The 14,708-nt window shown below is 36.0% G+C and overlaps 1 protein-coding gene across 2 annotated transcripts in view; it reads right to left on the reverse strand.

Moving 5' to 3' along the window:
- Positions 1 to 14,708, reverse strand: part of LOC115232078 (probable ATP-dependent RNA helicase DDX49) — a 700,146-nt gene that overhangs the window by 314,966 nt on the left and 370,472 nt on the right. For both annotated transcript variants that reach the window (XM_036511346.1, XM_029801952.2), the window contains one exon: positions 337 to 515. In XM_036511346.1, coding sequence (XP_036367239.1) covers positions 337 to 515 — 179 coding nt within the window. The remainder of the gene's footprint in view (positions 1 to 336; positions 516 to 14,708) is intronic.

A 14,708-nucleotide genomic window follows, 5' to 3' on the forward strand; every position in this document is an offset into this window, starting at 1 on the left:
ATAAATACATATATATATAAATACAACATACGAATACTTACATATACGAACATATATATATATATATATGTGTGCGTGTGAAGAGTTACCAAGACTACAAAGACTATTTTCATTGTTTGTTATGGAAGGTAAGCAAAGCTGGAAGTCTTTGATAAAGAATACTGCTACAACGACCCAAATTTTCAAATATGAGAGATAGTAACAGAGTAAAAATATGAATGACTATTGGTGTTATTAACAGAACATTAGAAATTTTGTGATAATAGGCCTGTAAATAAACATTACTAAAATAAAACAAAAATTATATCCGAAAACATTTGATCTTTGTCTTCTTACCTTGATTCTGAATGCCAGACAAATGGTTTTTTCTTGGATAGTTCAATAACTCCAGATAATGACTCGGTGAATGTAGCACTGAACAATAGTGTCTGCCGTTTTTCTGGTAGCACATTGAAGATGGTTTCCAGTTGCTCACCAAAGTTATCTTCCAGGAGACGATCAGCTTCATCCATAACCTATAGAGATTAAAGGAAGTAGATGTCATTATCTGTGAACACGCACAACAACTTATCAATTCAAATTTCTACACAGAATTTGGCAGAACAAAGAAAAGAAGGAAAGAAAATCTAATGGAAAGCTGAGAGAAAATAAAAACAAAAAAATAAAAAGCAAAAAATTTGGATCATCATAATTTCTGGATTTCTTTTTCGTTTTTCTTTTTACTCTTTTGTGATGGTGACGACTATGTATACTTTGTTAGTTTCATGAAAGTTTCACAATGAATTCCTCAGAAAAAGTTATGCTTTCCATTTGTCACAGTTGTTAAAACAGTAAAGTGAAATGGAATGAACAGTAGGAAGCGTTTAAGAATAATTATTTAACACTGTGCCAACTTTTCATCTGATGAAAACATTAAAACACAAACACAAACAAACTACATTAATGCATAATAATAAGACATGTGACCACAAGAATAGAAATATTAGGAACAATGTTCTTTCTTCTCAATTGAGACGATAGTAACAGTTTTCCATTAAGATAAACACACTGCCATCCATTGTTCAGTGAAAAATATGAGAGAGAGAGAGAGAGAGAGAGAGAGATGGAGTAGATGGTTGGTTGACAAAATTTTTATATTTTGTTATGTGAATATGATAAAATGAAAGAACATATTAAGAATAAAGAAAGATAATAGTTTCCATCACTGGTTAAATCCTCTTGAAATGGTATTTCTAGCAAGAATACATTCTGCCTCGTGTGTTTTAATTTTCAAAGTAATTAAGAATTATTAGAGATTTGGTGAATTAACTAACTTTCAATTCAGTAACAATACTTCCTAATTTTAGAACAAGGCAAGCAATTGTAGGAGTGAATTGACTACATTGACTGCAGTATGTGACTGGTACTTTGATTTTATCAAATCCAAAAGCTGAAAAGCAAAGGTGACGGTGATGGTATTTGAACTCAGAATGTAAAGAACCAGAAGAAATGATACTAAGCATTTTCTCTGAGACATTCTCAATTTTCCCAGCTCATGACCATTTCCAAGTTAGGAATAATTGTTTAAAAATTTGGCAAAAAAGAAATTATTTTAAAGGAAGGGTTGTTTTCATTACACTGACTCCAGTGTTCAAATGGTACTTATTTTACAGACCCCAGAAGGATGAAAGGCAAAGCCAACTTGGACAGGATTGGAACACAGGTCATAAAGAACCTCAAGAAATTTCACTAAGAATCACTAAGAAGATGCCTTTGATGAGAACCTAATGTTTGAAAATTGATTAAGGTTGTTTGTTTCTTCTGTAGGTGCAGGAATGGCTGTGTGGTAAGTAGCTTTCTTACCAACTACATGGTTCCGGGTTCAGTCCCACTGCATGGCATCTTCGGCAAGTGTCTTCTACTATAGCCTCGGGCCAACCAAAGCCTTGTGAGTGGATTTGGTAGATAGAAACTGAAAGAAGCCCGTCGTGTATATGTATATATATGTGTGTGTGTGTGTGTGCGTTTGTGTTTGCCCCCCCTCCCAACATTGCCTGACAACCGACGCTGGTGTGTTTATGTCCCCGTAACTTAGCGGTTCAGCAAAAGAGACCAATCGAACAAGTACTAGGCTTACAAAGAATAAGTCCTGGGGTCGATTTGCTCGACTAAAGGTGGTGTTCCAGCATGGCAACAGCCAAATGACTGAAACAAGTAAAAGAGTAAAGCATTTTATCCAACTCACAATTCTACCAGTCCATTGCTTTCCTTTTCAGTTTAGTAACCAATTTAGTAATAATCATTTCTTCTATATGCACAAGGCCAGGAATTTTGGAGGAAGGTGCCAATCAATAACATCAACCCCAATGCTTAACTGGTACTTCATTCTTCGATCTCAAAAAGGACAAGAGGCAAATTTGAACTCAAAACGTAAGAAAGACATACAAAATGCTGTTTAGATTTTAGTCCAGCGTACCAACTGTTCAGCCAACACACCAACTTTTTCACTCAAGTAATCATCATCATCATCATTTAACGTACGTTTTCCATGCTAGCATGGGTTGGACGGTTCAACTGGAATCTGGGAAGCCAGAAGGCTGCACCAGGCCCAGTCTGATCTGGCAGTGTTTCTACAGCTGGATGCCCTTCCTAACGCCAACCACTCCATGAGTGTAGTGGGTGCTTTTTACGTGCCACCGGCACAGGTGCCAGACGAGGCTGGCAAACGGCCAGGGACGGATGGTGCTTTTTACGTGCCATGGGCATGGAGGCCAGTCAAGCGGTGCTGGCAACGGCCACAAATGGTTCTTACCTACTGAAATCAAATATAATCTTTTAAGACTCATCATCTGAATTTAGATTCTAAAATAAATTTTTTTCAAATAAACAGAGGCTGGTTTAAGCAGCTTGAGGCAGAAAAGGCTTAGAGGGTTATCTTTCAAGGTAAGTATAAGCTTGATCAGTTTTCATACACTAGCTCCTCCCCATTGATTTTCTCATGCTAACCTATGAGATCACAAGGTGAGAGAGAGAGAGTGATCCTCTCTAGATTTCTAAAGGACCTGTTGCTAGTCTGGTAGTGGCAGGGGATGGGGGGGGTCATTGGCTGGGCGGAGTTAGTGTGACGAGTGTTTAACTTTTAACAGATGCAATGAAGAATGGTGACAGAATATGGAAATATAATAGAGGTAGTATTAGTGGTGGTGGTGGTGGCAGTAATGATGAGGATATAGAAATACGAGAGGAATATCATGGAAGAGAGAGAGGATGAGATACAGTGTTTATAAAAATATAAGGAAAAATACTGAGAGAGAGACATAGGCGCAGGAGTGGCTGTGTGGTAAGTAGCTTGCTAACCAACTACATGGTTCCGGGTTCAGTCCCACTGCGCTGGAACCTTGGACAAGTGTCTTCTGCTATAGCCCCGGGCCGACCAATGCCTTGTGAGTGGATTTGGTAGACGGAAACTGAAAGAAGCCTGTCGTATATATGTATATATATGTATGTATGTGTATGCATATGTTTATGTGTCTGTGTTTGTCCCCCTAGCATTGCTTGAAAACCGATGCTGGTGTGTTTACGTACCCATCACTTAGCGGTTCGGCAAAAGAGACCGATAGAATAAGTACTGGGCTAACAAAGAATAAATCCCGGGGTCAATTTGCTCGACTAAAGGCGGTGCTCCAGCATGGCCGCAGTCAAATGACTGAAACAAGTAAAAGAGAGAGAGAAATGGATTGAACCGAAACAGAGAAATGACTGTAAATCTGCATGTGAGTGCGCATGCATGCACACGTGCATTCTTATGTTTGTGTCAGTGAACTGACAAATGACTTTTGTACTGACGCAATGAAATATGTATGCAGATATTACTCTTTTTACTCTTTTACTTGTTCCAGTCGTTTGACTGCGGCCATGCTGGAGCACCAACTTTAGTCGAGCAAATCGACCCTGGGACTTATTCTTTGTAAGCCCAGTACTTATTCTATCGGTCTCTTTTGCCGAACCGCTAAGTGACGGAGACGTAAACACACCAGTATCGGTTGTCAAGCAATGCTAGGGGGACAAACATATACACACACGCATATATATATATACATATATATAAAGTTTCCTTTTACCAAATCCACTCACAAGGCATTGGTCGGCCCGGGGCTATAGCAGAAGACACTTGCCCAAGGTGCCATGCAGTGGGACTGTACCCGGAACCATGTGGTTGGTTAGCAAGCTACTTACCACACAGCCACTCCTGCGCCTATGTGAATGATTTGTGTAAAAGTAAAACAGAATTGTATGGAGGATTTTCAATTTGTAAGTGTTAGAATCTGTTTAAGACTGAGAAATGGTTCCTCACCAGGGAGGGGGAACAAAAAAAAAAAAACCTCAGCTTTTTTTTTCTCTTTTTTCTGCCGCCACCCACCTCCATACAATTTGGTTACAATAAATGCAAGAAATTTCCCCATAATGTATCATTAGAGATTGTCAGACCCTGGCAGGTGTTAAGAGCGAGACATTTTGAACTTTAAATCATCAAGTATTCATTATAGTAGCCATTAATTATAGCTTTGAGGACTGTCTCCACACATCAGACACAAATCAGTTCAGAAGATAATAACAAAATACAGAGGGGACACCAACAGGGACAGGTGTGTGTGCGTGTGTGTGTTTATGTGTGCATGTACATATGTATATGTGTGTGTGTGTATATATATAAACACATGCACACACCTGTCCCTGTTATACATTTATATATATATATATACATTTATATATATATACATGCATATATATATATATATATATATATAACATGCATATATATATACATATATATATACATGCATATATATATACCATATATATATATACATGCATTATATATATATACATATTATACATATATATATAATACATATATATATATATACATATATACATATTATATATACATATATATATATATAATATGCATACATATATATATGCATACATATATATATGCATATATATATACATACATACACACACATATATATACATATATACATACATACATACATACATACATACCTATATACATACATATATATATACAAAGATATATATAAAACAAACACACACATGCATATATACGCACACACACACACACATATGCATACATGTACATATATACATCACCTCATCCTCATCATCATCATCACCATTATCTAACACTTTCCCATTCTGGCATGGGTTGAATGGTTTGACAATATATGGCAATTGAAAGGGCCACGCTGAGCTTCAGTGTTAGCTTTGCCATGGTTTCTACAGCTGGTTGCCCTACCTCACCCCACCTACAGACACCCACAAGCAGACACAATACAGTTGTTATTTAACCCCAGGTCAGTTCTAATTTAGCAGAACTCTGATCTAAGATGTTCCACTAATGACCACCACCTGCAGTCATTCTATATCAGGGGTTATATTGCAGCAAAGCATTCTTTCCTTAACCCTTTAGTATTCGGATCCCTTTGTCGAGTGTGATCCTTATTGATTCACATTGTTTTTAATTAAACAAGCATTCCAGTGATGTGCCTGTTTAGTTTAACGATGACATTGTAGGATAGGTGTAAGAGGCTGGATTTAGTCAGTTTGCATGTAAAACAAGTAGAATATTTTAGGCTGGATATGGCCAATTTAAATGCTAAAAGGGTTAAGAGACTGAGGTATAATTTTGAGCTACCTCTTGAGCACACACATAAAGTACATACATATTTTGTATGTCCTTGCGTTTTTGAGTTCAAGTACCAACATGGTCAAATTTGACTCTTAGGAAATAATGAAACTTACTTGTAAATAGGTGAGGGGTTGTTGATAGTAAGGGCATCCAACAAGAGAAAAATTTCATTTCTTTATTGCCCACAAGGAGCTAAACACAGAGGGGACAAACAAGGACAGACAAAGGGATTAAGCCAATTACATCGACCCCAGTACATAACTGGTACTTAATTTATCGACCCTGAAAGGATGAAAGGCAAAGTCGACCTCCGCAGAATTTGAACTCAGAACGTAACAGCAGACGAAATACTGCTAAGCATTTCGCCCGGCGTGCTAACATTTTTGCCAGCTCACCACCTACAGGAGAAAATCTGCCTGAAATAAACTCCATTCAATCCATGCAGGCATGGAAAAGTGGAGATGACGACGATGATGATGATGATGATGAAATGTTCCCAAGATGTTTTGAGCAGTCGAAATTCCATCCTTGGAGTCTCAGAAGATTTCTAGTTATAACTATATAGTTTTCATGATTGGCTGATAGGCATAGATACTACCTGACAACACAAGTAAGAACTCATACAGCCAAGGAGAATAAACTTCTAGTGGATGTTGCTTAGTAGAAGCAATACAGATAAACTGGAAGTTTGAATATATTCATCATCTTTTTTTTATTCTTTTTGCATTGTGTTGTAGAGGCTATTGGCTTTCTTCAAATCTTGCTTTAAAAGTCCATTTATTATTATTATTTTTTTAAAATAGAGTAGTTTAGGTGAAACATTGTATGTAACAATACAAATTGTTATTAGTTTTTGTAGGTCTTTTTTTCTTTTTTCGCGCCACCATTTTATTCTATCAAAAATATTCTACTCAGGTACCTTGAATTTTTATCTTGTTTGAGTGAACAAGCAATACTATAATCCCCATTCTTTTATTTTTTTTTTTGTTGTAGCAATGTGTTTATTCCAAAAGCTATAAAAGTTATGACTAAAAAAAGAAAATTCAGTAATGACAACAACATTCCAAATACTGAATGACATTTTTAGTGATTCTGTATATTTATATGAACAGATAATTAAATTTAGGCTGATTTCATATCATTCCAGACGTTTCTTCTTTAAAATAATGTTTTCGAACTTGAAACTGTTATCAGGAAATATTTTCGTATTTAGAGTTTTATGAAAAAAAAAAAAAAATGTCACTTGACAACTATAGAATTTAAAAATTTTTCTTGATTTTCTATATTAAAAAAAGATGTTAATTCCGTTTTCATATTTCAAATGAAATTCTAATACCTGATAACTAAAGTATTTTATACAGACAGAAAATAATACCATTGCCAAATAAACCTGAAATAAACAATTACTTTAATACCTTCTTGAAGCAACACAATCAGCTTTTCAAAATTAGGAAATATTACAGTATAAACTGGAATTACATTGCCATATTGCCCATTCTTAATATTTCATATCTTATTAAGGCAGTGAGCTAGCGGAATCCTTAACATGCCAGGCAAAATGCTTAGCAAAATTTTGTCTGTTTTAACGTTCAAATTCCACCGAGGTGAACTTATCCGTTCAGGGGTCAATAAAATAAGTACCAGTTCATCACTGGACAGGCAATGGATCAGCAATTTTTTATATCATTGGAATGATGGTGATGATGATGATGATAATAATGATGATGATGATGAGCTTGTTGCAAAAAACGTGAGAGAAAGCAACAATAAGTTAAGTAAACAAAGATGACAATGTTGGCTAAAAGTACTCAGGATAAATCACAAGAAGAACAAGAAAGGGAAAGTAAAGGTGAAAATAAAAGACTAAGTGTGCATAGAGAAGTCAGGAGTAATGTTGGTAAATTCCAGGAAGCATGGCATCTTTGAAGGATACAGTGCCTTGCCAACAAAGCAACTTGCGCAAGTGGGAGATTGTACTACGCATGGGCAATTCTGAGTAGTGTCAGGTCACTTGTTGAGCTCTCTTATGTGTGCTATTGGTAAAATGGAATCCGGTGCAACCTGTTGCATTGTTGAGTCATTGGTGACTAAACCAGCACTCAACAAAGCTTGCCTAGTGAGGGTTGCTAGAAACCCAGCAGGACTGAAAGCAAGACCTGCCAAAAGGATGGTTGAACCTGGTCTAGTTCAACAACTATCTACCAATAGCACAGGACATCAGAAATTCCAGGTTGGAGTCCGGTGTGCTGGAAGAGCACTGGGAGTGAGGCAACCCTTAGCTTTCGCTAAAGCATGTCTCTAAAACTTGCTTCAAATCCAGGCTACATTTGCTTTGATAATCGGCAGTGATTTGGTCAACAATCGACAGCAAGATGTGCTGTTATGGATCATGCTACCCCAATGTATGTATGCATGTGACTGGTCATCACATGTAAACTTGTGTTATCACTGAAAGTCCAAACAATTGGAGATGGGTTAACCCAACTGAGGTGAATCCTACCAAAAGTTGAATCAACTCAATTCTGAAGATGAACAAATGCTGCTAAATCTTTTAAGTCATATTTCGTTTTTGGATTTGGTTTGCAAGATTCTTTATATGCGTTCGTGTGTTGAAGCATATTCTGTTGTGTCTGGGGAGAGTCATTCTCTTTTAGTGCCTTATTATTTAACACACTCACCGGTAAAATTTCCACTTATTTCTTATTTTTTTTATTTTCCTAAAATTTTGGCTACATCTTGCAACCTTTTCAATAGTCTTGATTGTGTAATATTTTTTTAGATATTATACACATTCCCATAAAGAGTAAAGATATTAAATTCAAAAATGTAGTAGTTATAGTTGTTGTTGCAAAGATTGCGGATACTCTTGCAGATTCTACTAAATCAGATGCTTTGGTGTTGATCCCCAGAGAAGCAAGATTCTCAAGAAATTGTGACTAATAGAGAATATTCATTTGGAAGCACATCTCTGATGAGCATCCAGTTGATTGATATGCTGGACAAAATGGGAATTTGAACTGGGAATACAAACTATGTGGATATACTATAGCTTAAACAGTTAGCAAGCCTGCATCAGACATAACATCTCTCTTACTGACTGACGCTAAGACACCTTCATCGGTTTCAACAGTTCCAGAAATGGGGTCACTCTGATGAAGGTCATTGTTGATAATAATGCTTAGATTTTGTTCACCAGCAAACTATTATCAAAGGAAATCCCAAATATTTTTGGTATAAGCATAATGCACTCCTCTTCAGCTTACTTTCAGTAGCTAATCTGTAGATCGTTGCTATCTTGTACTCCAATCAGATTGCAGAAAACGTCTATAGCATACACAATGGGTTCTTTTGATCTCATGGTACAGATTGATGTATTTGCGTATTTGTTCCAGAGTTAAACATTCGAAATTCAAATCCTTCCGAGGTCAACTTAGCCCTTCATTCCTCAGATTTGATACAATACACAACCAGTCAAGTACCCAGGATCGATTTAAAAGAATCCCACCTCATGAACTACTGGCATTGTACATAAATTACAAACAATATTTTAGGACAACGAGCTGGCAACTTCATTAGAACATTAAAAAAAAAAAAAAATTCCTTGAGGTAATTATTTCAGCTCTTTGCACTTTGAGTTCAAATTCTGTTGTAGTCATCATTCTGGGGTCAATAACAAAAATTATCAGTCAAGTACTGGAATGCTCACTATCAATTAACCCTTATTCCTTCAAATTTGTTTGCTTTGTACCTAAATCAGGAACAATTATTTATATTATTCACCGTGGAAGCTCTTACTTTTCTCTTAATCATAATATTGTTCTAGATAAATGTTTCTCTTAACCTGTTGAACGAATCGTTTAATTATATTTGTACAGCACTGAAGTCCCTTTTCCTACCATCCACATCTGACTATTTCAAATTATCTTCCTCAACAGGTTAAACTTCAATTTTATATTTAAAAAGTATTTTCTTTTCCATTATTCTTTCTGATTAAAGAAGCTTGTGCCTTACACAAAGGAAGAAGACCTTATCTGATGCTGTATTTTAAAAGATTTGGTGGGTTTTCCACCCCTACACTGAAATATTAAGTGAGTTTAATGCTAGAAAAAAGATATTTAATGAAAAGAATTTGGAATAAAGAGAATCGTTTAGATGGTAGATTGGAATTTTCTTGTGATGTTTAGGTCATTACAAGTTCGCTCAATCCATTCAGAAGTGCAATTTTTTTTTTCCTTCTCTCCTTAAATTGTTAGTTAAAATTTAACCCTTTCAAAGATGCATTGAATAAGCACAAATTTTGAAACAGTCACTTGTGTATAGTAGGGGAAAAAATCATCTGAGTCTACATAATATTAAGAGTAACGTATAGCAGAAGGAAATATGCTTATTAACGAAAAGAATGATGAGAGGGAGAGAGGAGGCATGTATATGTATGTGTTTGTGTGTCTGTGTTTGTCCCCACCAACATCGCTTGACAACCAATGCTGGTGTGTTTACGTCCCCGTAACTTAGCAGTTCGGCAAAAGAGACCGATAGAATAAGTACTTGGTTTACAAAGAATAAGTACCGGGGTTGATTTCTTCGACTAAAGGCGGTGCTCCAGCATGGCTGCAGTCAAATGATTGAAACAAGTAAAAGAGTAAAAGAGTGTATAGCTGTGCATTCTCTCCTTTCCTTATGCTGAAATAGTAAGGCAACATGTGCAAGTGAGAGGTGTCTAATGTTTCAACAAAACTAAAACAAAATATAAGCTATAATACTCTAGTAATCTGTCTAGAAGAAAATTACATAAAATCAAAACAATCTGTATGAGATGTCTTCTATTTTATCAATCAAACTGACAAACATTATTATTGATGCAAGGCGGCAAGCTGGCAGAATGGTTAGCACGCCAGGCGAAATGCTTAGTGGTATTTCGTCTGCCGCTATGTTCTGAGTTCAAATTCCGCCGAGGTCGACTTTACCTTTCATCCTTTCAGGGTTGATAAATTAAGTACCAGTTATGCACTGGAGGTCGATGTAATCGACTTAGTCCCTTTGTCTGTCATTGCTTGCCCCCTCTATGTTTAGCCCCTTGTGGGCAATAAAGAATTTAATTAAAATTGATGCAAGAATGAAAATAAAATCTAAAGGCCCTGAATGGAATGGAGCTGTATTTCTTGAACATTTAACACTTTTGTTACCAGATTTCTGTTAAAATATATTATTTCTGTTACAAATGATTTTGAAAATATTTAAGAAATTACTAAAATAACATTGCCATTATTAATCTGCTTGGAACATAAATCAACGCAAAATTTTGATTGGATTTAGATCACTTTAGAATGAAATCCGGTTCACAGAGCCAAAGTCAGTTTCAAGTGGGTTGTGTGAAAAGGAATAAATCCAGGTCATCGCTGAATATGTAAACTATAGAATAAAGGGGAAATATGTTCTTAAAATTGCTAACACAATAATTAGATATAGTCGAAAACAGACAATGGACAAGATAAAACCAAATAACAAAGGCTACATCGCAAGTAATTGTTTGGAATGTGTTAGAATCTACCTGCTAACAAGTATAGTAAGCAGTTGAATAAAATTAAAGAAATATTGGAAAGGTTTCAATTAAGCTTCAATTGCTTGAGACTAAGTATGTTGGAGACTAAACAAAAGATGAAACGAATAAGATGGTTCTTTATGGCAGGTTTGGAGATTCTATGATATAAAGACATAGGAACGACTGTCAATTATCAACAACATTTCTGATAAATTTCTTTTATCTGATTGGATGGTCATTGGTGGATTAGACAGTCAAATAGAGGGAAAATTTTCTTTTTTTAAAAAAACTAACAGAAAATAAACTTCAGTGCAGACCTGAAGTAACTAAAGACAGTCGTTAAACCCAATTGATCTACTTACAATAGACACTAAAGTTTCTACCTGAGTTTTGTAAATAGTTTTCTATTATCAGAGATGAAAATTGCAAAATTCTTGACAGTTACACTATTAGCGGTATTTGTAAATCTTCTCTGATCAAGTTTCAATGTGATTTTCATATTCTATTCCTTTACATGTTTCAACGTTTAAAACAATCTGTTGTTACGTGGGCTGATGCAGAGCTTATCAATTCAGAAGGATAAAAAGCAAAAAGAAAAAAAAATAAACATCAAACACTCATAGGCATAGGAGTGGCTGTGTGGTAAGTAGCTTGCTTACCAACCACATGGTTCCGGGTTCAGTCCCACTGCCTGGTACCTTGGGCAATTGTCTTCTACTATAGCCCCGGGCCGACCAATGCCTTGTGAGTGGATTTGGTAGACGGAAACTGAAAGAAGCCTGTCGTATATATGTATATACATGTGCATGTGTGTGTATTTGTTTGTGTGTATGTGATTGTCCAGCTAGCATTGCTTGACAGCCGATGCTGGTGTGTTTATGTCCCCGTAACTTAGCGGTTCGGCAAAAGAGACCGATAGAATAAGTACTGGGCTTACAAAACATGAGCCCTGGGGTCAATTTGCTCGACTAAAGGTGGTGCTCCAGCATGGCCACAGTCAAATGACTGAAACAAGTAAAAGAGTAAAGAGTAAATAGGTGCAGGTATGTGCATGTGGGTAAAAGAATGCAGGAAGACATAAATGTGTGTGTGCCTTGGTTTGTCGCCCACCACTTGTCAACAGGTGTTGGTTTATTTACATTCTTATAACTTGGTGGTTCAGCAAAAGAGACCATTAGAATAAGTACAGCCAAACATTAAAAACAAAAAAAGTACTGGGGATGATTAGTTTGAGTTAACTTTTCAAGGTAAATGCCTCAGTACTGCTGCTGTCCAATGATTGAAACACAAGTAAAAGATAAATAATCTAGGACCACATACTATAGAAACCATGAAGTCATCATCATCATCATCATCATCATCATCATCGTTTAGCGTCCGTTCTCCATGCTAGCATGGGTTGGACGGTTCGACCGGGGATCTGAGAAGCCAGAAGGCTGCACCAGGCTCCAGTCTTATCTGGCAATGTTTCTACGGCTGGATGCCCTTCCTAACGCCAACCACTCCGTGAGTGTAGTGGGTGCTTTTTACGTGCCACCTGCACAGGTGCCAGGCGAGGCTGGCAACGGCCACGGTCGGATTGGTGTATTTTACGTGCCACCGGCATGGAAGCTTCTAAATCATGCCTATATACATAATCCTAACTCTCAAAAATTTGCATAAAATTATTAGAGAATTTAATTTCATAAATTAGATGAAGATAAGCACAAATTTATAACTATAAAAAAAAAACCAATCATCATAATAATTTAATCTCATGATTAGTTATCAATTGTTATTAATAAAATTCAATTGGATTACTCAAGAAATTTAATTATGGAAACTCATATGGTTTAATATGTGGTCATGTTTGTTTCTTATGAAAAGGTTTCAGATGATATCATGAAATGTCTATTTAATATTACCTGTATTAAAATTCTTAGTCTTTCCATGAGAAAACCCACAAACGCACACATAAATACACAGAGGAAAAGGTATGCAAAAGAATTAAGGTAAGTTGAGTGTAGCAGTCACAAAACAGCAAATTTGCAAGGGTAATTTTAATAATTTTGATTAATTACATTTTAAAAATTACACCTGTCAAATGTAATGCATACTTATTCATAAAATTTTGCATTAGGTGAGAAAATGGCGGAATTGTTATCACATCAGGCAAAATGCTTGGCGGTATTTTGTCCGTCTTTACATTCTGAGTTCAGATTCCACCAAGGCTGACTTTGCCTTTCATCCTGTCAGGGTCGATAAAATAAGTACCAGTTAAACACTGCGGCTGATGTAACCAACTAAACTCCTCCCCCAAACTGCTGCCCTTGTGGCAAAATTTGAAACCATAATTTTGCCAAACCATACATTATTCTGCCACTGTGAGATTTTGATAATCTGATTGTTTATTTTTAAGGATGACAGTGTAGGGCAGGTGTGAGAGGCTGGATCTTGTCCTTTTTGACATAAAAATGCTAGAATATTTGGGTCAGATATCATCATCATCATTTAGCGTCCGCTTTCCATGCTAGCATGGGTTGGACAGTTCAACTGGGGTCTGGGAAGCCCGAAGGCTGCACCAGGCCCAGTCTGATCTGGCAATGTTTCTATGGCTGGATGCCCTTCCTAACGCCAACCACTCCGTGAGTGTAGTGGGTGCTTTTTACATGCCACCGTAAAATATGACTGGTTAAAATGCCAAAGGGTCAGAAATACTACTCATTCTTGTTCAAATTCATAAAAAATGCATGCCATTACAAACACAATGTAAAATACTTAGACAAATAAATTAAAATATTGTAATCCTTTACATGATCCTTCAAAAGCAACCCTCACAGTACATAGTGTAATACTGAATTAATTTTTCTCTCACAATACAAACAAATATTCAAGGGATACAAGATGTTGTTTCCTCCCTTCAACACCATTCAAAATGAAATGTAGAGAAGTAAGGTTTTACATTCCCACTTCTATCAGAATGGATGATATACAGGATTAATCAATGAAATAGTGAACGTTAAACATCATAACAAATTTATGAAATGCTTTTCACTAGAACTATTTGAAATTATGGATTATAAAATGATTTATCATCAGATTCTGATCAGGCTTCTAAATTCATATTTCCTGTGTATGCATTTGAAAGCAGAAACATTTTACTGAATAACGTAGAATAGCGTTCATATATAAATAGAAAATTACAAAATACTCAGAAAAAAATTCCACAGAAATAAAAACAAAACCATTCTGTATTGGCTGGGTTTATTAACAGAGAAATCAATAACATTTCCTAATTTAAACAACTACTCTAAAATAATGGTTATATCACAAAACATCACATAGTTCCCCCCTATATGTCCATGAGACACACTGTTTAGATGTTAATATTAAAGTTCTGTATTACCTGACAGACAAATTGCATTGCTATGAAGGAAAATAAGAGAGTTTTGGAAGGTCAAATATCACAGTTTGAATTGAAAATTGGTGTTGAGT

The sequence above is a fragment of the Octopus sinensis genome, linkage group LG2 (assembly GCF_006345805.1).
Source record: "Octopus sinensis linkage group LG2, ASM634580v1, whole genome shotgun sequence".
NCBI classification, from domain to species: Eukaryota; Metazoa; Mollusca; class Cephalopoda; order Octopoda; family Octopodidae; genus Octopus; species Octopus sinensis.